The 26,452-nt window shown below is 49.2% G+C and overlaps 1 protein-coding gene across 3 annotated transcripts in view; it reads left to right on the top strand.

The window, feature by feature from the left end:
* The first annotated feature begins 1,533 nt into the window (after positions 1–1,533).
* TCF7 (transcription factor 7) overlaps positions 1,534–26,452 on the top strand; it is a 319,653-nt gene continuing 294,734 nt past the window's right edge. For 2 of the 3 annotated variants that reach the window (XM_085618024.1, XM_085618023.1), the window contains exons 1-3: positions 1,534–2,272; positions 8,021–8,087; positions 11,408–11,514. In XM_085618024.1, coding sequence (XP_085474150.1) covers positions 2,075–2,272; positions 8,021–8,087; positions 11,408–11,514 — 372 coding nt within the window. In that variant the 5' untranslated portion in view covers positions 1,534–2,074. Of the gene's footprint in view, positions 2,273–8,020; positions 8,088–10,744; positions 10,989–11,407; positions 11,515–26,452 lie in introns of those variants that run through there. The other variant, XM_085618025.1, reaches the window with a different exon arrangement.

Below are 26,452 nucleotides of genomic sequence, written 5' to 3'. Positions count from 1 at the left end.
GATCAGTGCTGTGTGTGGACAGGAGGAGGTACTGTGCTTGAGGTTTTTCTATGCTTGTTTGCAAAGATTAGAGAAGTATTTGATCTGGAAGGCACTTGTGCCATATCAGGAAAGGGGCAAAGTTGGAGGCAACGGGGCAGGTAGAGGACGGCACTGATTGTAGGTATCTGGTGTTGGAAATGTAAGGGCAGGAGGCAAAGAAGGTAGGGAGGAAGGGGAGAAATATGGGCCGATGGAGGGGATGAAAAAAGGATGGTGGCGGCAAACAGGGTGGGAGATAGTGATTTGTGGGAGATTGGAGGGGAACGGTGCGAGGATGTTCACTGTGTGGTATTGGTGGTGAGCTATGGGTTGCAGGAGGCCTCACGCATTGTAGGAGTGTCTGGGGTGAAGGGTGCTGTCTGGGTGGACCGGAAGGGGAGGAGAGTGGGAGACGGTTGTTTCTACTTCTCTTTACCAGCAGCATTTTCTGGGGGGAATATGATGAAAATAGCGCAGTCCTGGTTTCTTCACACCTGATCCTCAGGAGTAAAAATCAGCAATATCCAGATTACAACAATTTTGGCCACTTTTTGACATAGTGTAGTCCTCTAAATCAGGATATTAAATTGGGAGGTAAAGCCCGGCACAATGGGTAAGTGCTTCACAACATTTGGCTCCCAATTCAACACAACGCTCAGAACCAACCAGTAGTCCCTCAACCCACTGAACTCATATATTTGTTAGTTTATTTAATTTGTTGGAGCCTGCCTTCTTACGAAGATTACGTCACATAGCATCAGTGGTTCATTTGAGCCGGTGGTTTCCAGTGCTCGGCACTGGCACCTAATTGTCAACACTGGCGTTGGTTTTAGTCTCAGCCGAAAGGGATCTTGTTGTTGACAGAAGTGTCTAAGCTTGTGACAGTCTGGCCCAAGATGGCGTTGCCTGGCTAATTTAGAGATGACCACACAACAGGTAATTATTAATTCAACTTACATTAGCAATGACTAGTACCTTCTCCCAAAGCCATTCGGAGGCTTGAAATAGTCCGAATTGTCACGCTTCTAGGAGTGTAACGGTTAGTAGTTGTTAGTTACTATCATTAGCAGAGCTGGCTGGGGCACTGATGTTAGCTGCAGTGGCCTACTGACGAGAGCCCTGCCACTATTTTTTTTACTAATTAAGCACTGCATGGCATCACACTGCACAGGTATTTAGAAAAGGGAAAAAACACAAAAGTCTGTCTTCCTAAGAATACCAGAGATACCCCTTAACCCCCCTCCCCCGGCTGTGTGGGTTTCAGCAAGAGAAGCAGGAAGCTGCGGTGGGACACGCCACACATTGAGCTTGGGTCTCCCCGCATGGGGGATGAGTGATTGGTGCCTGGATGCCCAGCGCTTCTCCAGTGCATTGTGCATGTGGCTATATCGGCTCCTGTCCCTTTAAGAATGCGCTGCTCCCTGCGGCGGTCCTTGTCAATCAGCGGCGGCGTGCTTTGAAGTCGGAAGCCCCGCCCCCTGTCCTCTCAGAAGCTCACACGCTCCGGCGCCCAGAGACTCCCGCAGCAGCAGAGCCGGAGCAGGGAAACTTTGGAGCCAGCACAGAGCCCGGCTCCGGGGACACCGGAGACCCCCCCACAGCCTGCAAACCACCGAGAAAGGGAACAACAGCCCGTCCCCAAGATAAGCAGAGCCCAGGGCAGGGAGTTGGGAGCAGCCCCCACCTGGAAAACAGTAGAGGGGAGTCCTCACCTATTCCACCAAGAACAACACTCTCCCTAGCCCCCCCCCCCCCCTCTCTCAAATCAGGGAAGAAAACTACACCCACAGGACAGAGCAGAAAACTACCCCCTCCCCGAAGTAACGGCATGAGCACATGGAGGGCCCCCGCCCCCATTAAGGATATAGAGCCCCCTCTAAAGTGCTTACATTAGGGAGGGTCTTTCTTGGAGGTCAAGAGGGCGCCCCGCTCCGTGTCCCCTTCCTAGTGTTTGATGCTGTGAGGCCCCTCCAGAGCAGCCCTGATACTTACAGTGCACCCTTGAAGGGGCCCTTTCCCAAACCGGAGTCCACCCGGCCATCACCCTGTCATCATGCCCCAGCTCAGCAGCGGCGGGGGCGATGACCTGGGGGCAAACGACGAGATGATCTCTTTCAAGGAAGAGGGCGAGCAGGAGGAGAAGAGCCGGGAGAGCCGGGGCCTGACTGAGCGCGATCTGGCCGAGCTCAAGACCTCCCTGGTCAGCGAGTCCGAGGGCAGACAGCAGCCCCGGCCGGGCCCGCAGCAAGAGGTGAGTTGGGAAGGCGCCAGGGGGAGGGGAGGGGGGGGGTGCTGGGGCTATGTGGCCGAAGCAACCGGGGGTGGGGGTGGTGGGTCCACTTCTCACGCAGCAAGTGAAGTGACCTGGGATCCAGAGGGGCACTGTAAAATAATCAACAGGTGAGGGAGACCCCGCTCACCCGGAAGCGACAGGACAAATAAGCACACTTGATACTGTAAGATAACGAGTGGGAGACCCCGCACCGGCCCCTCCGGTACCCGAGAGGTGATGAGAGAAGGGAACCCCGCTGGTTGTGTAAAAAGCACCAGGTGAACTGTATCCTCCACTGGAGGATACAGTTCACACCTCCACTGGCTTTGCATGGAGTCCCACCACAAAACAAGTCATCAGCGAGACGTGATGAGAATGTGTTATCTCCTAGCAAGAGGTACCTCAGCCACAGGTGTGATACAAGGGGGAGGGGCTAGGACACGTAAGCAGACTCGAGATACGGTTTGTGCTTTAGACGGGCAGGTACTGTGTGCCAGCGCTACTTTGATGTGCGAAGGGAAGTGCCAGGACTTCTCAGCAGCAACCGGGGTGTCTGGGATAGCGTTTTCTAGCATTTCCGTTTCAAGTAACGGTCACGGGGGAAGAGCATACACTGCAAACCCTAGAAAATGCGATGTCTAGGGGAGTGACGACGACTCTGTAAACTCTAGCAGAGGGTGTGATGGGTGTCATGGGACGGTAACTCCCACCAGAGTTACAATGGAGGAATGAATAGTAGTGTCACCCCAGGCAGTGAGGTACACAGGGGCGCGGAAACACTAGTACGTACCTCTTTAACAGTACGTGAGATAGGAGGCCAGTGAGGTGGTGTAACCATTCTATCCTGCGAGGTAGAAGTGAAATGTTGATAGAGTAATTACATAACAAAAGGTGGCCGGTAGCTTTAGAGATGGCTCACTCACTTTGTGTGCATAAGACAACCGCATGTATACTGGAGAGTATTGTCTTCGTCGTGTCAGATGCCTTCTGACAGTGATGAGTTTTTGGATGCCGAGGCAGCAGCCTCATTACTCCACATTCATTTTAAGGTTTTTAGTTGCTGTTTCGGTTTTCTTAATGATGTGCGACACTTTGTCACAGTTGAAGTTGGATCATAAGGTCAGTGCTGTGATGGTCGATGGTATACTGTCCAGGACTTTAAATGGGAAGAAAAAGGTTGGGGTTCTCTAAAGCGGGCATGGACCTTGTATTTAAGGGCGTGGTGTAAACACTTCAGCTGCATTTCTGTGATTACCATAGTGTGCCACCCAGCCAGTATTTTGGTTGCTTTCTGTTACTGCAGCCATATATATGACACAACTGACACACACCTTAATGTTTGAAAAGTTCCAGCGCTCCGTCCAGCATCCCCTTATGTTTGCTTTGTTCACCCTAAGTTGGCATGGTATGCCCAGACGTGGCCCCCTTGCTCACTTTGCCACTGGATTCATGATAGCCTAGCTGATTAAGGGTGTTACCCCGAAACCGGTCCGAGGATGCTTGTTTCTGGTCCAGTGAAGAAAGGGCTGGACTGTTCTCATGAGGCACAGGGTCAAGACTGATTTGTATATAGCTGTGTTTGAACTGGGGTGGCAAAGTGAGCTAGAGAATGATGATGGATTCAACCCAGATCTGTGACTGGGGGTGAGTGTTTGAAAACTTTCAGCACTCCGTCCATCATTTCCTTGTGTTTGCTTTGTTCGCCCTAAGTTGGCAGGGTATGCTCAGACGTGGGTCTGTTGCTCACTTTGCCACTGGATTCATGCTAGCCTGGCTGATGAAGGGTGTTACCCAGAAACCAGTCCCAGGATGCTTGTTTCTGGTCCAGTGAAGACATGGCTTGGCAGTTCGGGCTGGACTGTTCTGAGGCACAGGTCACTGAACTAGGGTGGTGAAGTGAGCTAAAGAACATGTGTATTCAACCCAGATCTGAGACTGGGGGGGGGGGGAGAGTGTCTGAAAAGTTTAATTGCTCCGTCCATCATCTCCCTGTATTTGCACACACCTTAATCCAGACAGAACTATTGGCTTTGATTGTTGTTTATGATAAATAACACGATTTTGTTGTAAAGAAACAATAGTGAAAATGTTTCAAATCTGAAATTGTGAGACTGACTAAAGCACTATTGAGGTATGTGCAAGGGATAGCAGCCTTTGGTGTCTCCGTCACTCGTGTTATGTTCACTCTGCTATACATGTAGGCCTTTTTTCTATCCACATCTCACCCATCTGCGTATCTTCTACCTCCTCTCTTACCTCTTAAGCACCCTCTTTTCACTCTTTCCTAAAGGCACATACCCGCATCTCCTGTACTTCACCGCCTCATACACACAACACTCCCATTCAACTGGGCTTTTTATTTTCGCGTAGTCAATATTTTGACAACTGTGTACCTATTCATAGGCCTTTGCATAGAATCACAATTGGAACTAGAATAGTGACCATTGCTGTGTGCACTGTGCAGATAGGCCCTCGATTGGATGACCACATTTTCTGAAAACCTTTTTAACCTACTGACAGGCATTGTGAGAAACTAGCGTTGCCTTCAGCCTCACCTCCAGACCTGTCAATCTTTTATTAACACCTTGAGGTGAGTCAGTCCATAGTTTGCGCTATACAAGAGTAATATGCTGTCTGAGAGAAAAATACAGCATCCTGGAAATAGCTAACACTTGGGGATTGCAAGAGTAAGCAAAATGTGAAATACAAACCAGAGGGGTGAGTAGAGAAGGTCTGGGTCGTCCTGCTACTACAATCTTATCCCACAGAACTGCAGGCCCTCACTACCAGGTCACCGGGGAAGGGGGTGGGGGGTAGTGCTGGTGGGGGGTAGTGCTGTCCTGCAGCTCTATCTCCCTGCAAGATGCTAGGCAGAGGGAGGCACCAAACTCCAGCACGGGGAAGCGTAAGCAGTGATGTCGATTCTAAAACAGCCGAGAGTATTAAGAGTCCGGTTCTCACACCTGAAATTCACTTGAGTGTGAAAAAGCAACGCGTCAGATTAGAATTGGCTTGCTGGTTGGTAGCCTTGTGTTGCGTGCGTGCCATTTTACTTTTGTAAGATACAATTGGGAGAAAGGAAGGGTGAGTCTTCCGCGTTCGTAAGTGAAGGAGTTCACGTTGAAATGTAGATTTCAGTGGGGGGTCTGCGGGTAGTCCAGTATACTGTTTGCAGTGAGTTTGTGGCAGGCAACGAACAACTTGCAGGCAGAGTCTCAGTGGAAACTCTACAAGGCGACTGAGAATAGAAGCCCTACCTGCCTTAGTAGGTTGTGAAAGCGAAGCGACACATTTGAGATCCATAGGATGCAGGGGAAGGGGGTTGTGCACTGTAAAATATTGTCCCCGTGGACAATAACTAAAGTCCCCGAGTGAGCGTAACTGCGTCATTTACTGAATTTTGCCGCAGATGGATCAGCTACATGAGTAACCCGCGAGTTGTACTCCAGAAAACCGGAGTGTGTGGTTCTGAGAGACACCGCGGGAATCTGTGTAAGTCAATAAAAGTTGGAAATCTCCAGTCATAGGAGTGGTCCTGTGGGAGGAGATTTCCGGCTTGAAAAACCTGGGCTCTCTAGTGGCCAGCCAGTGGTTGTCTCAGGTCGCGAGTGAGGCTTCGTGGACGGAGTAGAGCTGTCGGTACTTGAGCAATCACCCTGCGGCGCATCAGAAAATGCTCCCATATTATCTGTAAGAGAAGCTCAAGGGCGACTCCTCTGGAGCAGGTCCACGCAGAACAGCTGCATAAGCGGAAGTGAGGCTGATCCCGGGGCTCCTTGATTAGACAGTGATGCCTCCTTCAGTGTGCCAGCTCTGCGCACAGTGCTTCAATAACTTATCTTTATGCGCAGACTGCACACACATGGGTCTCGGGGCGCTGAATGGTGGCTATATTGAACAAGCGGAAGAAAGTCAACCATGAACTGATTATGGAAACAGCAAACTTTTCTTTGCAAAAAGCATGTTAGTCGCGATATTTACAGATGCGAGGGTCGAGGGAGCTTGTACTATTCAGTAGTTTTTACACAAATCTAGATGCATGTCACCACCAATATGGTCACTGTTCAGCATCGACACATATGTTTCAATCACTGACGACCTACATGTTAAAGACTGCTTTCTCAGCGAAATTGTCAGTTTAATTTTTTTCATATTCGTGAATATTACTCACGTAGGGCAGGGCCCCAGCATATTATTTTATTATTGGTAATATCCACACAGAGCAGCTTCAATCGGAGATTGGTTTTATAGATTAACTGTTCCAGCTACGGGTCACCAGAGGTCGCTGACTCACTGAAATCCTCGTTGAAATCCTCTTTCGTGGTGTGACGCTAGTTTGCTACTGCTGAACCAAGGCACAGAGGAAGTCATTTTCCCAGCATCGCAGAAGCTGAACAAGTGGGGAAGCTTGGATTCTAAGTTTCCTGCTCCCCCATATTATGTTTTTCTACAAATGCATTGAGGATTTTGCAATAAATACTTTAAATCCTGTATTTTAAATATAACAAAGTTTGAAGATGGTTTGAGACCAATTTTCATGAATTTAAAAAAAAAAAGTATTTGCAGAACTGTCTTAATGCTTTTTAACAGCTTTTAAAATGTCTTAGCTTAAAAGTTTTTGAAACCGTTTGCTTTGTTTGAAGCTAAAATAAGTATATTGTAAAACTGAAACTGTACCACAGCTAATCCTCTAGCCCAGGCGTGCCCACCATAGGTCCACGAGGGCATTATCCGTGCCAGAGTTTCAGTATAACCACTGACTAGGTAATAGTGAAACCTTTTTCGATTTTTCACCAAAATCACAAAAGCGCACATAATAATACATGAAATAAAAATGCGCAATCACCACAACAGATTACAAATTTTAATTAAAATAATGGAAAAACACTAGAAAGGGTATGACTAACTAAAACGTTTGCTAAAAAAAAGTATACAGGCTAAAACGGATATAACCCAGTCAAAAACTCACACTAAAAGTCACCCCCCCCCCCCCCCCAGAAGATCCTGTATAAAAGGAGAGTCAGATAAAAGTAAATAGTAGGAGATTTAGCAACTGCAGAAAGAGAAAGGCGGGCCTCACTTAAGTGAAATTCATAGGCAGGAGAAGTGGGCGGCTACAGCTGTGTCGAAGGTGATTAAATCTTGGGCACACCATGACCATATGAAAAGTGTCAGGGAGGGAGATATCCTGGTAGGAACATGCCAGGAGTTCTGAGACTAGGTAAATATGATGAATTACACCTCACCGTATGTAAGTGAAAGTATTATTATATGGTTAACTTACACATCTGGCGTGGGTCCAGCTCTCCTGGCTCTACCATAGACATTATACTCCACAGAGCGAAAGCATGGTCCATTCTAGGGAAGTTGTTTCAGTGTTTACATTTTACGCGTGTGCCCACTTTTGTTCTGTTTTTGACTAGTCATCTGGTGCTGTGGTACATGGTGCAGAGGTGTTTGGGCCCCAGGCACTCATAGTATTTATAAATGAATCATTTACAAAATAACACCTGTTGTGAAGGAGGGGAAATTGGTATGAAAATACAGACCACTTCAGGCCCCTCCCTGGTTGTCTGAGAGCCCTGTATCTGCAGCAAAAACCGTTGTCAGATAAATAAATAAAAAAGTGAAGAAAAACATGAAAAGGCCCATGAGCCTGTGACGTCTGTTTCCGCCCCTACCCTACTTCAGGTGCGCTTGTCTAACTTTCTTTCCATTCTTTCGCAGGCTGCCAGGCGGGCGCAGGATGCGCAGCGGGCCTACCAGGAGAAGCTGGCCGATCTCATGGAGGATGGTGAGTGGGCGGGGCGTGTGTACAGCTCCTCTGGTGCGAGTGTCTGGGTAGTTGCTGTACTTGGCGCAGCAGCTCTGGTCTAGACCTTGGGGCTTTGCAGGACCTATCGCAGGGGTCATCTGCCCTCAAGGGTACCCCATTATTGTTGCCTGCTCTACCTCCATTTTGATTGACCCCAGCTAAGGGTGGTAGTTTGTGCTCGTTTGCAGAAGCATTAGTTTGTCAGAGTAGCTGCCAATAAATGTAAACGTGTCTGGCGCTCCTGAGAGGTGACGCGTTTAGCCTCTAGCTCCCCTGCACTCTGACCTGCCGGTGACCTCGCCACGTGTGTCATTGCACAAGGAATGATTGCCGTCCCAGCGCACGAGGCGAACGCGTCATACGTTCCTAGTGTTATTGTGGACCGGTGTGTAGTGAACAACACACACCGGTCCGCCAGAGACAGGGACGTCATTAATACGTGACATAGAACGTTTAAGCCAGCAAGATGCCTCCGTTAACTCTCACCGTTGACATCTGCGGTGATCGAAAGATCACGAATTTGACCCCCCCCCCCAACCCCCACGCAGATTCAGCCGTCCGAGGTGGCAAATTGAGTACCTTTTAAATTCTATAATACCAACCTCTAATATTCCAGCCCTTAGAGGTGCCTAAAGGTTTGCATGAAAGTATAATGCCGTTAATGGCTAACAGGCTCGGGACTCGCAGCGCTGTCCATAGCGTCGCCAAAAGGCATTAGAAGCAAGACATCTCTTCCAGTTCTCATCCCAGCATGCCTCGCGTGCTGTAGGATATTTCTCACCGCTCTCCTTCCAGGTTCGTTTAATTGTTTCCAGTGCATTAAAGCGCTGTGAAGATGTCAAGATACAGCACGAGGCACTGTACATAGCAAGCACAATAAAGATACTGCCGCAGAACATATCAGCCCCGGATATCCCCAGCCTTCGTGAGAGATGACTTTCAGTAATACAGCGCACACGGTTGTATTGCATTAAATACCATAACGGGTATGTGTAAAGCGCACGTTCACCCAGAGGTCTCTTGGCGCTGAACAACAGATGTTTATTGTTACCCAACTCAATGGTACTCATTTTATCGACCTCAGATGGATGAAAGGCTGAGTGTATAATTTTTACAAAACGTGCTGCGCCTTGTCACAATGCAAGAATCCTCCTTGGGGGAAGTGATCTATTTGATAAATAAAATAAGTACAGGATCCTAGCGGGGTTGCCACAACCAAGGTTCCTTAGCTGGGATTGCTCCTCGTGCTTCTTTCTTCCACCAGCCTTCACCCCGTGTCGCTTTCACTCTTGTAGGGGTTTCACTCTCCTGCTTTCGCCCTCTGTTAATGCTTTCTTGTCTTTCTCCACCCGCTTTAACCCTTTTCTGCATTTTGGACTCCTCTCTTGCCCTGGGTTAAAGTTTAATGATGAAAAATGTCACAGTACCAAAAAAGTAGAGATGGGCGAGCCAACAAATTAACACAGAGAGCTGAGCCGAGGGGCTGGCTTGGATCTCAGAGCCCGTGCAGGAGCCGAGCCCTGGAAATGTTTGCAATGTAAATCATATAACAAACATCACTTAAAATATGATAAAGTCTCTTCAAAATTCAAAAAAATGTATTTAACATGTGTAAGCTATACTATTAATATGTCACATTATAGCATTGCATGGAGAAGTACTTCTTAAAGTGATTGTTTCTAAGCATGAACTATTAGTGAACTAAGAGACAAGACTATCGTCATGTAAACCCTATACCTGACCCATATTATTATAGAGCAACATTATATTGTATTAAATCAAACACAATAGTCTTTTGTACAACTGATTTTCTGAACTCGCATATTTTAAGTGCTTTCATAGGAGATAATGAAGTAGAAGAGTTTTGGTGAAATACAATATTTGCTTAAGATCACACAATTTAAGATGGGGAAGCCATGATTTACAAGGTTTTCTTGTTTCACTTTGTACAAATAAGCCTGTAAATAGGTGGCTATTTGGCTTTCTTATGTTAAGGCTTTGTTTTTACCTCTGTGTATTTTTCTACAGTTTTTATATTGCATGAATTTGGAGCTCTTTAGATGAGCACCAGTTACATTACACAAGGTCGCGTTAATTGTTTATAGGCATGGAGAGATTAAGTGCGTTGCACCCAATCACAGGATGTTGAGACAACCACGAAACTCGGACGTGGTTCCCCAGTTCTAAAGCCAGCAGCTGTGGCCGTAGAGCCACATCCCCGATAGAGGGAGGAAAGGTAGGCAGGCAGAAGCCACTTGAAAATTTGGCTCAAGGTCTCAGCAGGACCTCGAGCCAGGCTTCGGGCTCAGGCCTGGCTCAAGCTTTCAGTGGCTTGCCCACCTCTATCAAAAAGTGAGAGCTGCTGACCACTGTTTTAATGTCCACAAATGAAAATAGTGAGGTTAATGTGTAGTTTGACGTATCACTTCCCATCCAGTCTACCACATAAAGATCACTTCCAGAGCGAAAGCTCCAGATTTCTTTCCCATTCGCTGCATATCCCGTCCTCTCAGTGGAGACTGCTGGGAAAGGCGCTTATTGAACGGATAAGTTCATGGACAATCGGCCCCCACCCCCAATTGAGCCTTTCACCTTCCTGTTTCTTGAGGTTTGTGTAACGAGAGCTGTCTGAAGCTGCAGTACTGTAAACCAACCCCCGAGGAGACGGTTTACATCAGGCAATCAGAGCTGTGCCACTGAGATGTTCTCGGGGGAGGCGGCCACTTCGACGAGTGGCCTGGGAGGGCAGCGCGCAGCGGGGAGGGGCCTCTTAAGTGGTTTGTTCTCTTCTGTGTTAATCGCTCTCTGCTGGTGTGAGCTGGGCCCTGATGGCAGAGCAGAGTGACATCCGTGGCTCTCGGTCATTGACTGCTTCTCCACGTGAGTGCTGTCCACCTCCCAGCCCTGAAACAATGCCTCTAGGCACTAGACCTTTCTTTCTAGAAGATTACAGGAATGCAAAAGCAGAGGATGAAATCTGGCGGTTGTTGGCACATTGATATGAAATGTTTAACCAATATGAGGACGTTTTTAAGGCAATTCTAGACTGTGTTTTAGAAAGATTGAATCTAAACAACGTTTCTATCGTTTTGTCTTATCATTTCTTTTATATTATAGCGCCTGGTGCACAATGTTGCTTTTTTAGCTGTGTCCATGATACGTGTTATGGCTTTTAGGTTCAGATAAGGTGTTTTTCTCGTCCAAAACGTGCATATTCATGAATGTATGTGTGTGGATACAATTATGTATGTGTGTGTCTAAGTGCTGTGATCATTAATGCGCGCCACTTTGTTCGACAGGTTTGAAGCACCAAGACGGAGGCATGTACAAGTCGTCGGCGTACTCCAGCTACCCCTTCCTCATGCTGTCGGACCCCTGCTTCTCCAACGGGCCCATGTCTCACTTGGTGAGCTAATCATCTCCCATTTTGGCATATTCACATCTCTCCTAACCCTCCTCTCAACTTTGTGACTGATTCTTTATGGCAAACAAGTCCCTCAGAAAAGTAGTTCCTGAGCCTGGTATTTTTTTTTCTTCTTCAAAGCTACAGACTTTTGCAGAATGACCCAGAATCGGGAGTTGTGCTGTTCTTCCTTGGACAGCAGTGTCAGGTGTGTTTGCACTCAAAGGGATAACAGTTGGCAATGCACACAACCTTTGAAGAACAGCAAACATCCGTGCAAGGGCTGAGGCAGGCTCTCTGTCCTCCTCCTCGACCTTTCCCCAGCAGGTGAATGGCCGAGCGAGGTGTCACTCACATGCCATCCTTTGCCTCACATGTGGCTGGCTCGACCTTGTTAAAAGTTTCCCTATTTCTTCTGCAGGCCACAACGTGACAAGGTAGCACAGCCTTGTGCAAGATTATACGATGCCGTTTTGTTATGTGCACGTGTGACAGTAGTAAAATAGCGTAGTTTCGTTCTATACGTTGTCGTATCGTGTGTTTACTTCCATGAGATTTAGTGTTGATTTACTTACTTCGACGCTGCGCACTTCAATTTCAGGACTATCTTGCCGTTTGGGCGGAAGCACCCACCTTTCACTTTAATTGCATTTACTTCCATTGCTTACTGCAGTAAACAGATTTGGTGTTATTTTTTTTAGTGCGTCATAATACGTCACAGTCGCGCAGTTGTTATTGACTTCCTCTGCGGGCCTTTCGGTCCCTCCGCCGTGTGTGTGTGGCGTCCGGGGCACGCCGTGTGCCAGCTGTTGTGCTTTCATGCAGCGGGCGACTTGAAACAACATGTCATATTCGCCTCAGACTCAGTCCTTGTTGACGCCGCGGCGGCGCGAGGCATTCCCTTGCAGTCCCCCTGCTGCGGTGTTTGCTCAGCGAAGGGAGGGCAAACAACGAGCAACATATGGACTCCTGGACACCTGTACCTTCTCGCGGCTGCACACTGCTGACATTTGAATTATAATCATATAATCGTACTAAATTAAGCTTGGTGACCTCTATATTAATATAGATAAGCAGCGAATGGGTCAATTTTGAATTGAGTTATATTCCCCCCCCCCCTCCTCCACGAGCGCCTACGACCGCAGCCCCCATTCGGTGTCATCATTGAGAGCTTCCTTATGTATGCCAGTACACCCGAAAAGGTTTTTTTGTTTAAAAAAAAAAAAAGATTTTTTTTTTTTTTTTATTATTTTTTTTTTACGGGGCAGAAGGGTTACAGAAGATATTTATTAATATCTTGCAGACAGGTCCCGGAAGTAGTACATTGGCTGCGCTATTCTTCTCCTGTTCATCTGTTGCCCAGGTGATAACCAGTGGCACCGGTCTGCAGTGGTTTAGTGGGTCCAGCAAGGCTCTAAGCAGGCCCTCTGCGTCCTCGGAACAGTTCCAAGGGTGGTACTGAGGTCACTGCTACCTCCATGCACCACAACTAGTCAGTCGAATTGCTCAGGGAACGAAGAAGCAGTGATGTCTGTGGACTCTGAAGTGCAATGATAGTCACAAACTCTTGTCCTGGGAGGGCTCTATCAACCTTAGTAGTCTGATTAAAAATGAGGACCAATGAGCTGTATAATTGTAACTTGGTGTTAAGAGCCACAAAATGGCAGAAGTGTGGTATCAACATAGGGGTACTCACAGGTTGGCGGGAAACGTCCATAGGTGCGTAGCAAGTGAGCATCTGCAAGAATATAAGCAGTGAGCAACCGGTGCAGGGCACCATAACATTGTGGGTTTTATCTCTCGACACTCTGGTTTGAGGGCTGTTAATTTCCCCCAGTGAACTGTGGCAGGACCCAGGTGGTGGCCACCACCACACTACAGTGTAGAGAAGGATGCATGACTCTCTGCTATTGATGTGGTGCTGATTGTAGGTGCGCAATGAGTCTTCGTTTGCTGAGATATTAGGCGAGAGGTGGGCTTATCCACCAGCATACCTTCCTAGTCCAAACACATGGCCTACGGGCCGGACCTGGACCTATTTTTGAGGCTGAAGATTCATGTCTACCAGAGATGCTTCCCTCTAAAGTCTCTTAAATGCTACACTTGTTCTTGAAAATACTGTTTATTGAGGTCTTCATGGTATTTTGCTTTCATGCTTCCTATTTTAAGAACCTGGCTCACGTATGTTTGATTTGCTTTCAGGGACCCCCTCATCTTCCGAAAAGAGACTTTTCTAAACCCACGTAATTCTTTGCAATTCTGTTTCCCAGGGTGCACTTTAGCATACTTCCAGTTGGGTTTGGATGGAAGTGCTGCGCCCCTGAATATCGCCGATTGTACTCGAGATTCGGTTTCAGTGTTCAGCGCAGAAACCCTCGTGGAATTCTTCTCGTATTCTCTGCAGTTCAGTACTGTGAATGGACTATCATTTGTCATCAGTGTTTGACCTGGTTTTCTTAAAACATTCATGGATATACCAGCATAGATAATGACATCGGTGTTTGCAGACAGAGGTCTGTGGGGCGCCGGGGGATGTGAACACAGGACTACAGGACACTGGGGCACGTGGACAGGCAACTACAGGACACTTGGGGGGGGGGGGGGGGGGGGGGGGTGCACAGACGACTGCTGGACACTTCGGAGGTTGTGCACAGACGACTACGAAGCACTGGGGGATTTTGTACAGAGGGCTGTAGGACAGTGAGGTTTGTGTACAGATGGCTGTGGACACTGGTTTGCATACAGAGGGCCGTCGAACACTAGATTTTGTGCACATAAAGCTGTGAGACACTGAGATTTGTATGTAGGGAGCTGTGGGACCCGGGTTTGCGTAGACAGAGCTGTGGCATCCTGGGATTTGTACTTAGGAGGCTGTGGAACACTGGAATTTGTGAACATAGCTTTGTGACCCTGGGGTTTGTGCATACAGAGCTGTGGGACACTACTGTTTGTGCATAGAGGGCTGTGGGACACCACTGTTTGTCCTTAACGGGCTGTGGGACACCACAGTTTGTGCATAGAGGGTTATGGAATGCCACAGTTTGTGCATAGAGGGCTGTGGTGTACCACCGTTTGTGCATAGAAGGCTGTGGTGTACCAGCATTTGTGCATGGAGAGCTGTGAGACACCACCGTTTGTGCATAGAGGGCTGTGGTGTACCAGTGTTTGTGCATAGAGGGCTGTGGTGTACCAGTGTTTGTGCATAGAAGGCTGTGGTGTACCAGCGTTTGTGCATAAAGAGCTGTGGGACAGCACTGTTTGTGTATAGTGGGCTGTGGGACACCTCAGTTTGTTCTTGGAGGGCTATGGTGTACCAGCGTTGTGAATGGAGAGCTGTGGTGTACCAGTGTTTTTGCATAGAGAGCTGTGGGACACCACGTTTTGTGCATAGAGGGCTGTGGGACACTACTGTTTGTGCTTAGCGGGCTGTGGGACACTACTGTTTCTGCTTAGCGGGCTGTGGAACACCACAGTTTGTGCATAGAGGGCTATTGGATGCCACAGTTTGTGCATAGAGGGTTGTGGGATGCCACAGTTTGTGCATAGAGGGTTGTGGGATGCCACAGTTTGTGCATAGAGGGCTGTGGTGTACCAGCGTTCGTGCATAGAGGGCTATGGTGTACCAGCATTGTAAATGGAGAGCTATGGCGCTGTGGTGTACCAGTGTTTTTACATAGAGAGCTGTGGGACACCACTGTTTGTGCTTAGCGGGCTGTGGGACACCACTGTTTGTGCATAGAAGGCTGTGGGGCACCACCATTTGTGCACAGTGGGCTGTGGTGTACCAGCGTTTGTGCATAGAGGATTGTGGCGTACCAGCGTTCGTGCATAGAGGGCTATGGTGTACCAGCATTGTAAATGGAGAGCTATGGCGCTGTGGTGTACCAGTGTTTTTACATAGAGAGCTGTGGGACACCACTGTTTGTGCTTAGCGGGCTGTGGGACACCACTGTTTGTGCATAGAAGGCTGTGGGGCACCACCATTTGTGCACAGTGGGCTGTGGTGTACCAGCGTTTGTGCATAGAGGATTGTGGCGTACCAGCGTTTGTGCATAGAGCGCTGTGGGGAATGACGTTGATGCACAGAGACCTATGAAACGCAGGGGTTTATACTCTGAACTGGGAACAGTCGACACCTGCTGATAGGATGTGAGCCCCCTTTCATCAACATAGGGCCAGGATTTAGCATTGTGAGTGCGAAGAAGTGAAGGAAGGAGGCCTTGGCGGGTTCAGCAGCGATTAGTGTTATGGTTACTTCTAGGAGGAGGTTCTGGCAGGTTGAAATAGAAGAGGTGCTCAAGGTGGGGTCCAACTCCTCTCAAAATGCATCTCTGTGAACGTATGGGTATGGCTCCGATAACTGATGCTGTTCACAAGTGGACACAGTGTAGAGCAGCCAAGGCGCAGGGGGCAAGAGACCAGGTATAATGCAAATTCGCTGCTATATGCGACGGGGTGGGTGAGATTACAAATGACAACTTTACAGACAGTGACCGGGTTTGTGCAGCTCAAGTGCCTTTTTGCTGTGTGCAAGGGAGCAGCACGGGGGTGAGTAGATTAAGGAGGAAGGACATGCGGTTGTGCTTCTTGGGCCGTGAGAGGCAAAGTTCAAAGCTTCTGGTGCTGTCTTCCCCTGCGCTCAAGGAAAGCCCGATAGTGCTCGGATCACAGCAGAAGAAAACACAAGCATTGGAAATGCAATAGGTCTCGCATTTGCTTAATTACCTTTTCAGGTGTGGTGGTCCAATTAGATAAATTAAATTGAACCAGGACTACGATACCCAGAATTAATTAGGACGTTAAACAAAACTTCAGGAGTGAGACATGGAGCCAGTTGGTCAACGTATACTTTAAATTCCTTTTTAGTAAGCCTTCTTGCTCACTAATTATTGTCAAGATGATGCCACCCTGCTGTATTTCTCAGGTCCAAGCATTATGTGCATCGAAGCCTCAGCGTGTCCATAATTGTGAACTTACCAAATGTCACACCTTTCTGCTGTATTCCCATCAAACGCATCTAAATCTCATTCACGTCTTTCCTCCCGAGAAAACCCATTTAATCCTGATCCCTACTCCAAATCCACCAAAAGGATAACTCGAGTTATGTTTTCAATAGTGTACTCCAGCGATACGTGTCGTGAGAACACAAAGCCAGATTACAACGTCTCGCCCTGCCACACTCTGGTGCCTCAGCCCAGCACTTGGTACTTAAAACCGATGCGGCGCCAGCTCTTCGGCCATAGCTTAAACGATTCATGGGGGCAATAGGGGCGTGGGGGTGTCCTGGAAGCAATACAGTGCAGTATTAGGCATGCGTGCATTCCAGAAATAAACACAGAAACCCAGCCTCTGGGGGCAATTAACAGGATAAAGAGAGGACAGTCAGTCCCTAAAGAAGATAAATACAAAAACTGACTCCAACACAACCCCTGTTGAGGTCGGTGTCTCTCTTCCTCCCCATAGTGTCAAGTACCGCCTCACGAAAAAAAGTTGGCACACAAAAACACTTCAGACAGCCGCATGCCCACGAAGTCCCGCGTTCACTTCTAAGCAGTAGGATTAAGTTTGCTCGGTGCCGTGAACAGTAACACTGCAGCAAGCCCCACCTCGGCAGCTTCCACAGCCCGACCCCCAATAACTATAGAACACGGCCCTGAAGCGAAAAGCGTTGTTTGTGAAGGGACTTTCGCTTGCAAGCAGCACCGGAGGCATGGGAAACAGGGCTGATGGTATCCATTAACCAGGGGCCCGCAGGGACAGAGCTACGAGGACCTACATGCCAGGTAGCGTGAAAATGGAAGTGTCTTGCGGGCTACTAATAGTGAAGGGAGCCAGCATGACCATTGAAAGGGAGGCGAGCTCTTTAACAAAGAGAGGGGAGACAACCAGTACGGGAAAGACACTTTAGCGAAAGGGCGTAGGAGACAGCAAGGCTCATGAACTACTGAGGAGAGACGACCCCAGAGGAACTGGAAAGTGTAACAGCAACAGTGTAAATAAAAATAAGTAAACATGCGCGGCCGAGCCGGACTAATTAAATAAATAATCAAGTGCGGCTGAGGTGGACCGCGCAGAAAATAAAAGCACACTGCTTTAGTAATGAGAAACGCTCCCTTTTGCCCCGCGTGGAAAGATAAATAAACAAGCGCGGTCGATATCCGGTCCGGGTGAGCGAGCATGAAAGGAGACAGGAAGGGAACCAAAAAGCCTAACTCCAAATGGAATGCGAGCATTTTACATAAAGTATGACGCGTGCCAATGAAAAGCAGAGGCAGAACTTCCACCCCACTTCCGAAAGAAACCCGACAACAATAGATCTCGCAGAGCGAGCAGCGCATGCGCTGGGATGCTAGGCGAGAACTAAAAAAGGAAAGGGGTGGAATCCTGGTAGTAATTGCTGCCACTTGGAATCACTCGGTCCGAATTCCAGTTGCCCACTACTCTGCTCTAGATGGAGACCAGCCTTAAACAAACCAGACTCCCAGGCCAGACCCCCTCCACAGGGAAGCAAAAGCTGCTCAGCCTAATTTCAGCCTCTGTAGCCCCCACATCAGTGAGGTATTGCTTGATTCCTATGACCCAGCGATCAAGTGACCCATATCTGGGAACACCTATTGCACTTAAGGAGTCCCAGCGGAAAACAAAAACACGATGGGTGAAACGCTTGACTTCATCTCAGTTACTGGCATTTACTCGGGCCGCAATCTAATCCATTGTTTTTTGGAGTGTGCCACAGTCCTCCCAAGCCACAAAATGTGCACATGAGAACTGAATCATGCGTTCTATTGTGTGGTGTGCCTCCTACTGTTTTTTAGATACAATAAAGAAGAAAAGTGAAACCAGATCCTTGCCAGCCCACTTTCCTGGTTATAATTATTCCTTTTTAGGTCTCGCCTGAGACAGTGCATGCTGTCTCTTCGAGACATTTAGTAAGCGGCTTTTAAAAGTGCCACCAGAGGCTTTTGGTGGCCTAAAGCTTGAGTGCACGTGAGCGTGCACGACCGCAGCCGCCATCTGCCTTTGTCATGGCTCATTAAGCCTCCTCCATACCCTTGCTGTCTGCTCTCACTACCCCGCTCCCTTCTCCCCCCCCCCCCCTCAACCCATACCCCCCCCCCCCCCCATTCCCATCTCCCCCTCCCTCCTCATTAGCTTGTTATTCTTAACTTCGGAAGCATCTGATGTGAATTCTTCAAGAAGCAATTCACGTCCGACTAAGCCAATGCCGCCTCAGACAGTAGACATTTCCTGGTGCTTGTTGTGTTTCTTTTCGTCACATTTGGCATATAATCACTGTATATAACGTTACACCATTAAGCACTCTTAGATCTATTTCACTACGGTAACTTGTTAGACAGTGCCCGTTTTTGATTTTAATTATTTAATTCTTTAAATTGTTACAATTGGCGTCCAGTTGTATTAACTTTCTCCACCCCTGCTTAGCTGTTTTCAGATTAGTTGCCCCGTCTACTGTTGGGGTTTCCGTTTGGACTACATACAGTTGGGACGAGTTTGTGGGGTTACATTGCGCGTCAGCCTGTCCATGCAAGCCACTGTGCTTTACCTATGGGATTCCCTTAACCAGCACTGCACTGTGATTAGGCCATAAGCCCTATCTTTCATTGAGATCGCACTCACATCTCACCGTCTTTATGGCGTTTGCTCCCACGCTCGTCAGACTTGAATGCAAACATAGGCTAGTTCACGCGTCTCCTTCACATTTTTATTCCCCCACTGCGCCGCCACTCTAATTTCTTTACTTCTTTAACTGTCCTCGGAACCGCTCCCATTTTGGCATCGGTTATCTATCCATGATTTGGGGCATTGTCGTGATTGTGCATGTCATGCGCTGCAGCAAAATTACAGTTTATAAGATTGCACTGTCATTATATTTCATGTTCACCATAAAACACACGCATCTCGTGACTCCCGTGAGGGTCTCAAGGCTTGGGGCGGGGGTGGGGGGTGCAGCTCTGGATCAGTCGAAGAGCCAGGTCTTGAGGTTCTTCCTGAAGGTGTGCATAGTGGGGGAGCGTCTGATGTTGACTGGGAGCTCGCTCCAGGTCTTTGCTGCGACGTAGGAGAAGGCTCTTCCGCCTGCTCTGGTTCTGCAGATGCGTGTGGTCTCTGCCAGGGCGAGGTCGGCAGAGCGGAGGTTCCTTTTGGGTACGTGGAAGGAGACTTTCATTGAGGTATTTGGGTCCGATGTTGTGGAGGGATTTGTAGGCATGGCTGAGTAGCATGAAGGTTACTCTCTTCTTGATGGGGAGCCAGTGGAGGTCTCGTAGGTGCGGAGTCATGTGCTCGTGTCGTGGGGTTCCGAGGACAAGTCTGGCTGCGGTGTTCTGGATGGTTTGGAGCTTGTGTAGCAGTATTTTGTCGATTCCGGTGTAGAGGACATTACCGTAGTCCAGTCTGCTGGTTACAAGAGCGTGGGTGACGGTCTCTCTGCATTAGTGGGTGATCCACTTGAAGGTCTTGCGGAGGGAGCTGAAGCAGGTCGAGGCAACGGCGTTGATCTGGTGGGTCATGGTGAGGGAGGAGTCTAGGATGATGCTGAGGTTCCGGGCGTGGTCTGTAGGGGTGGGTGGGTTTCCGAGAGCAGAGGGCCGAGGACGAGGACCTCTGTCTTCTCCGAGTTCAGTTTTCGGCAGCTGTTGTTCATCCAGGCTGCAACATCTTTCATTCCTTCTTGAAAGCGGAGTCTGGTGTCTTTGGGGTTCTTCGTGAGAGAGAGGATGAGCTGGGTGTCGTCGGCGTAAGATACTATGCTGAGCCTGTGCTGTCGGACTATGGCGGCGAGGGGGGCCATGGAGGGCTGGACTGGGAACCGAAACAGGCCCTGGCAAACTGCTCGGCCGGCCCCCCTGTGGGATGGGGCGGGGTGCAGCTGAGCTGTTTGATAGGGCCGGTTTCGGCGGATTTTGTTACAGGGAGAGGATATTGCCAGCCCCGGTAACAAAAACAGCCTCCCAGGGGCCCAAAACCGGCCCCACCCTGGCAGCCCACTGGGGCAACGCCTGGTACCCGCTACGGCCAGTCTGGCCCTGGGGCCATGTAGATGTTGAAGAGCGTGGGGTTGAGCGAGGATCCTTTGGGTACTCCTCAGTTGATCTTTGTGGATTCGGAGAGGAAGGGTGGGAGTCTGATCCTTTGGGGTCTGCCAGTGAGGAAGGATTGTATCCAGTCGAGGGTGGTTCCCCATATGCCGGTGTCGTGGAGTCTGGCGGCGAGAGTGCGGTGGGGGACGGTGTCGAAGGCTGCAGAGAGGTCTAGTAGGATGAGGGCCGCAGTATGGCCCTGGTCGAGTAGCATGTGGATGTCATCGGTGGCAGCGAGGAGGGCGGTCTCTGTGCTGTGGTTGCTGCGGAATCCAGACTGGGAGGAGTTGAGGATGGCGTTCTCTTGGATGAAGGTGGTCAGTTGGGAGTTGACAAATCTCTTTGTGACTTTGGCTGCGAAGGGAAGGAGGGAGATGGGCCAGTAGTTTTTCAGGTCTGTATGGTCTGCCGAGGGTTTCTTGAGGATGGGCTTGACTTCTGCCCGCTTCCAGTCGTTGGGGAAGATGCTGGATTCGAGGGAGACGTTGATGGTCCGGCCTAGTTCGGGAGCTATGATTGATGGTGGTGGCTTTGTGGTAGATGTGGGGTGGGCAGGGGTCTTCATGTTCTTCATGCTCTTGGTGGTGTCTTCAGTGGTAGCAGGTTTCCAGGTGGTGATGGTCGGCCGGTTGAGAGGGGGGGTGGCGTCCAGACTCTGTTCGCTGAAGTTGTCGTAGAGGGCCTTGATTTTCAGGTGGAAGTAGGAGCTGAGCTTGTTGTGGAGGTCCTGTGATGGAGTGATGTCCGAGGATTCGCTGTGGGGTTTGGTGAACTGCTGTATGACGCTGAAGAGTTCCTCTGCATTACTTGAGTTAGAGTGGATTTTGTTCTTGATGAAGGTTCTCTTGGTGACTCTTATGCGCTGGTGGTATTCATTCATGGCGTTCCTGTAGTTGTTCAGGTCTTTGGTGGTTTTCTTGTTCCGCCAGATTTTCTCGAGGCGCCTGCAGTAGCGTCTGGCTTCTTAGAGGTCGGTGGTGAACCAGTAGGCCTTCAGAGGGCATTGATTGATGGGGTGGCGGAGGGGTGCGAGCTTGTCAGCGCAGCTGGAGATCAACGGTGTAGTTCTTTGGCCGCGAAGTTGGCATCTGTAGTGGCGAAGGGGGGGTCGTGGAGGAGGGTGGTGTTGAGGTGATCCTCTGTGATCTTGATCCAGTTTCTCCGGGGCTGGCGCAGGGTGGGTTTGGGTGCAATGGTGGTGTTGAAGGTGAAGTGTACGCAGTGGTGGTCTGTCCAGAGGGGCGGCGTGGTGTGGCTGAAGTGGATGGTAGTCCCTCCTGCGAAGATGGGGTCGAGGGTGTGTCCGGCTCTGTCTGTGGGTGGGGGTGATGACGAGCTGCTTCAGTCAGAGGTTGGCGAGGTTGCCAAGGAGGGTGGTGGAGTCTGGATCGCTGCGGTTTTCGAGGTGGAAGTTCAGGTCTCCGGTGAGGATGTAGTCCGTGGAGGCAATGGCGTGGGGTGCGGGGGGGGGGGGGGGGTGGGTGGTCTGTAGATGAGGGTCCCGCATAGCGTGGTTCTGGGGCTGGTTTGGATCTGGAAGTGAAGGTGCTCTGTGTTGGAAGAGGAGTCGCTCGTACTGGAGGTGGAGAGTCGGAGGGAGCTCTAGTGTGCGATGAAGAGTCCTCCTCCTGGGCGGTGGGGGCAGTCCTTTCTTTGGATCTTGTAACTGTCGGGGATGGCGGTGGCAATGTCTGGGGCGGAGGTGGGGTTGGTCCAGCGGTCCAGAGGAGCATGCATGTCTGGTGGTCTGGGGTCTGGCATGGGGTTCTGCGGTCGTGGAGAGGCTGTTGATGGTGAAGGATTGTCTGCAGTGTCGGCAGGAGAACTGGCCGTGGGTGGTGTTCGGCATCGATCTCTGGCAGTTGATGTTTCTTCCGGGGTTGAGTGCGAGAAGGTCGGTGGATGGCCGGAGAACCAGGGTCCCTGGTGCTAGCCGCGGTCAGGTTGCGGACGGGCGCAGACAGGCTTGCCTTCGGCACACCAGCGGCATGCCCGCTGCCACCACTAAGTAAGGTAGGGCGTGGGAAGCGACGGGCGCAGACAGGCTTGCCGTCGGCGTGCCAGCAGCATGCCCGCTACCACCACTAAGTAAGGGAGGGGGCGGGAAGCAAAGCTGGGAGGCGGGAAGCGGAAAACCATCAAAGGCAGGGGGAAGCACAGGGGAAGAAACGGGCACAAACAGAGGGGGAAAAACAGCCGAAATAGAAGAATTAAGGACAGAGACGGTGCAGAAAACAGAGGCAGAAGGCAGAAAGGAAGACAGAAGGCAAAAAAGGCAGAAAGAGGCACACAGGCTCAAGAGAGACAAGAAAGCCTAAGGGGGGCACAGAGGCAGACACGGACAGCAGCGACCTGCAGAAGAGCGAGGCTCTCCCACTGGACCACCAGGGATGAGGCGCAGGCAGAAGCCTCCGGGTGGAGGAGGGCCTCAACGCCTACCAAGAGAAGGCACTAGACAGCGGAGCTGCGGGGGGGAGCAGGTCTCTGACCAGGAGGCCAGGGGTCTTGCTCAACGGGTTTCAAGATGCTATATAGATGCTACAAAGATGCAAATGGCGCTGCACTCCCTGCTCAGCATGGTCTTTTTGGCGCTGTCCTCATTCGGGGCCAACAAGGCAAACTTCAGCTTTGATGTAAGATAATTAAACTTTTTATTTTTTGGGGTGAAAGCGGATAGTAATCGCATACTATGAAATGGGTCACTGCCCCTCGCGGTCAGTGCTAGGCACGTCATAATACTTTTTTACCTACCTAACGTTCGCCATGCTATACAGCAGGTGAGACCTATTGGATTTACCACTGCTTGTTTTTAGATTTTCTGGGTTGCTTGAGACAGGATAACCAGTGCTTTAGAGACTGCAGCTGGTATTTTAAATGGCCTCCCTCAATACTTCACTATTGGTTTTGTTCTCAGTTGGACGGCAAGGCAAATTTCACCAGGGGCCCCATATTTGAATAGGAGGGCAGTGCCATTCTATTGAGCTTTTAAAGCAATGGACCAAGTAGCTAACTATTTTATTCGGACCATGCCAGCACTTCTTTTCAGGGCCCCAGTAATTTCATTGGGACCGTACAAGTGCCCGTCGGCATGTAAACAGTACTGTTAAAGCAATGGTTTCAGTGCGTCTCTATTCAGGGTTACTCTGCTTTAACCAGCTTTTGATATTGTAGATCATAACATCTTGCTGCCCAGGTTAGAACACATGAGAGTAATAGGCTCTGTGCTGAACTTGCTGGGCTACTTCCTCGAAGGACGCGAGCAGGTGGTATGGATGAAGCCAAATGCTTCAGGAGGTAAAGAGTTGAAGTGGGGGGTGCCGCAAGATTCCTCTTAGTACCACGCTCTTCAACATTTACATGTCTCATTTGGCATACTTGGTGGAATCCTATATCAAGATCATCTCCTATGCTGGTGATACCAAACTCCTGCTCACATATGATGGGGAGCCTGAGATTGCGAGAGCAGTCTTCGTCAACTGTCTGGTGGCACTGCTAGATTGGCTGTAGTGCAACCCGGATAAGATGGAAGTCTTATTTGCGCGGGGTCCCCTTCCTGGCTGGGTTGGAGCCTGGCCCGACAGAGTTGCCCCTCCGCCCCCTCCAACGGCAGTGGCCAGAAATCTGGGTGTGTTGTTTGATACTCACCTTTCATTTGGAACACAGGTGTCAACAGTGGTGAAATCCTGTTTTTGGATTCTTCGCATGTTAAGGAAGTTTCTTCACCTGCTTCCTCATGAGGCCCAAATTACAGTGGTTAGATCACTGATTTTATCATGGTTGGACTACGCTAATGTCCTGTTCAGAAACAGCGGAGGGGAGGCTCCTCCTTCACTGTTAAAGCGGTTAACTTGTGGAATAAACTCCGGATTATCTTAGATGGATCCCCGAAGAAGCTAAACTCAAAAAGGAATTGAAAACATTCTTATTCAGACTTAAGTGGGTAGTATGGGCTAACGACCTCCTTTCTATTCACCTTTTGCATGCCTGAAAGTGCCGGTACACTCATTTGAGTAGCCACGCACTATAGAAATACTCCATTCTTCATTCATTCATTTAATGAAATAGTATGGACGTTGTTCGTGGAGTAGCACTAAACTTCTCAGTGGAACTCTCATTCTTGTAAAGGGACTGTAATGATAGTTTAAAACACTGCTATTGTACTCTTGACTGAGCAATCCTGGCACTTTTCACCTAGGCCGAAATGTTTGATAAAGTGCCAGCTTTACCCCAACACGTTTGCTATACTCTTAATAGAAGACTGCCACTTTCATGGAGCTAGAAACTGTTAATTTACCATCTGCTTCACCTCAGTGAGGGTCTGTGCTTTAAAAGAAAGTGTACAGGCATTTGTCTGCAGGTCTGGCTACTTTTAATGGGGAATATCTGCACTTATCACGTGGGCTGAAGCCATTTTACTTGGCTAACAGCAGTTCCTCAGGAGTAAAGTGCTTACTGTGCTGCAGGATTTTCACGTCACTAGCGCTGTGTCCTGAAACCACTCTGATGAATGTGCCTACTGTTCGAGCAGCACTTCATGTTTTTCAAATCTGTTACAAACAAAAATTGCTATTTTTCACATCATGGAGCCAATTTATAAATTGCCATGCCCGGCTGCAAAGCATCCTCTTTCCCTGTTTACGGATAGGATTTGCATGCTGTTCTTCATTACAGTATGTCCTCAGTTGACTTTTGTTTCAAAGTTCTGTTGCTCTCCTTTTACATATTGTGTCTAATCAAGAATGCCAACTTCCTGTTCTCTTATGAATGCAGCATTGAGTGCAACCTTGACCAGACATGTGAGCTTGAGCCACAAGCGTGAATCCCTACCGAGGTAAGGAGTCCTTAACTAAAGTTCTTCACCTGCTCCAAAGTCAGTAACACTGCTCGCATATGGATACACGCTCACTGTCACTCCCTCACTCGAAACACTCAAAAGGTGACTACATTTTCCTCAGTGACCTCAACTTCCATCTCGACAATCGCAATGACATCAGCACAACTAACCTTCTCGACAACATGAACAACATCGGACTCGACCACGACCCCACACACACTGCAGGCCACATGCTAGACACCATCTCCACTTCCAGCAACCGCATCGGGTAAAGCCACACCACAGAACTCACCTTGACTGCCCAGTCTGCCTATTGGACTTGGCCCTTTTTGGCTAAAGTTCCCTAAAATGTTTGCCTTCCTACTAGACCTTTATTCTGACATGCTGTTGCCAACTTGGATGCTTTGGCCACTTTGCCACTGCTGATCAGTGTCAAAGTGCAAGTGCTCCCTGTGTAAAGTGTAATGATTGGTTGTCCATGATTGGTATGGTTGCCTTACTAGTAAAGTCTCTAGTAAAGTGCACTATGTGTGCCAGGGCTAGTACTGCAAATGCTACTAGTGGGCCTGCAGCACTAATTGTGCCTCCCACACAAGTAGCCCTAAAGAGAGAACTCAAGCCTGCCACTGTAGTGCCTGCACACAGTTTGTTAAACTGCCATGTTGTCCTGACAAGTGAACCCACTTGCCAGGCCAAACCCTTCCCTTTTTATGCACATCAGACACCCCTATGGTAGGTCCGAGGTACCCCCTGGGCAGGGTGCAGTGTATGCGAAAGGTAGGACATGTACTGAGGTGTGTACCATGTCCTGACCGTGAAATACTCCCCATTAAGTTTTTCACTGTTGAAAGGCCATCTTGCCCATAGGACAGAATGGTGGAGGCTGTGTAATATGTTTCCAACCTATCTTCCCATAGGCTTAAGATAGAGAGGTGAAGTTTAGTGTCCCGGAACCCACAATTTAATAACTCATCTTTTTTTTAAGGTGGTTTTTGCATATGTGTGT

This window comes from Triturus cristatus, chromosome 7 (assembly GCF_964204655.1).
Source record: "Triturus cristatus chromosome 7, aTriCri1.1, whole genome shotgun sequence".
Lineage (NCBI taxonomy): Eukaryota > Metazoa > Chordata > Amphibia > Caudata > Salamandridae > Triturus > Triturus cristatus.
Note: the sequence above shows the minus strand (reverse complement) of the source record. Positions and strands in the feature narration are given on the sequence as shown.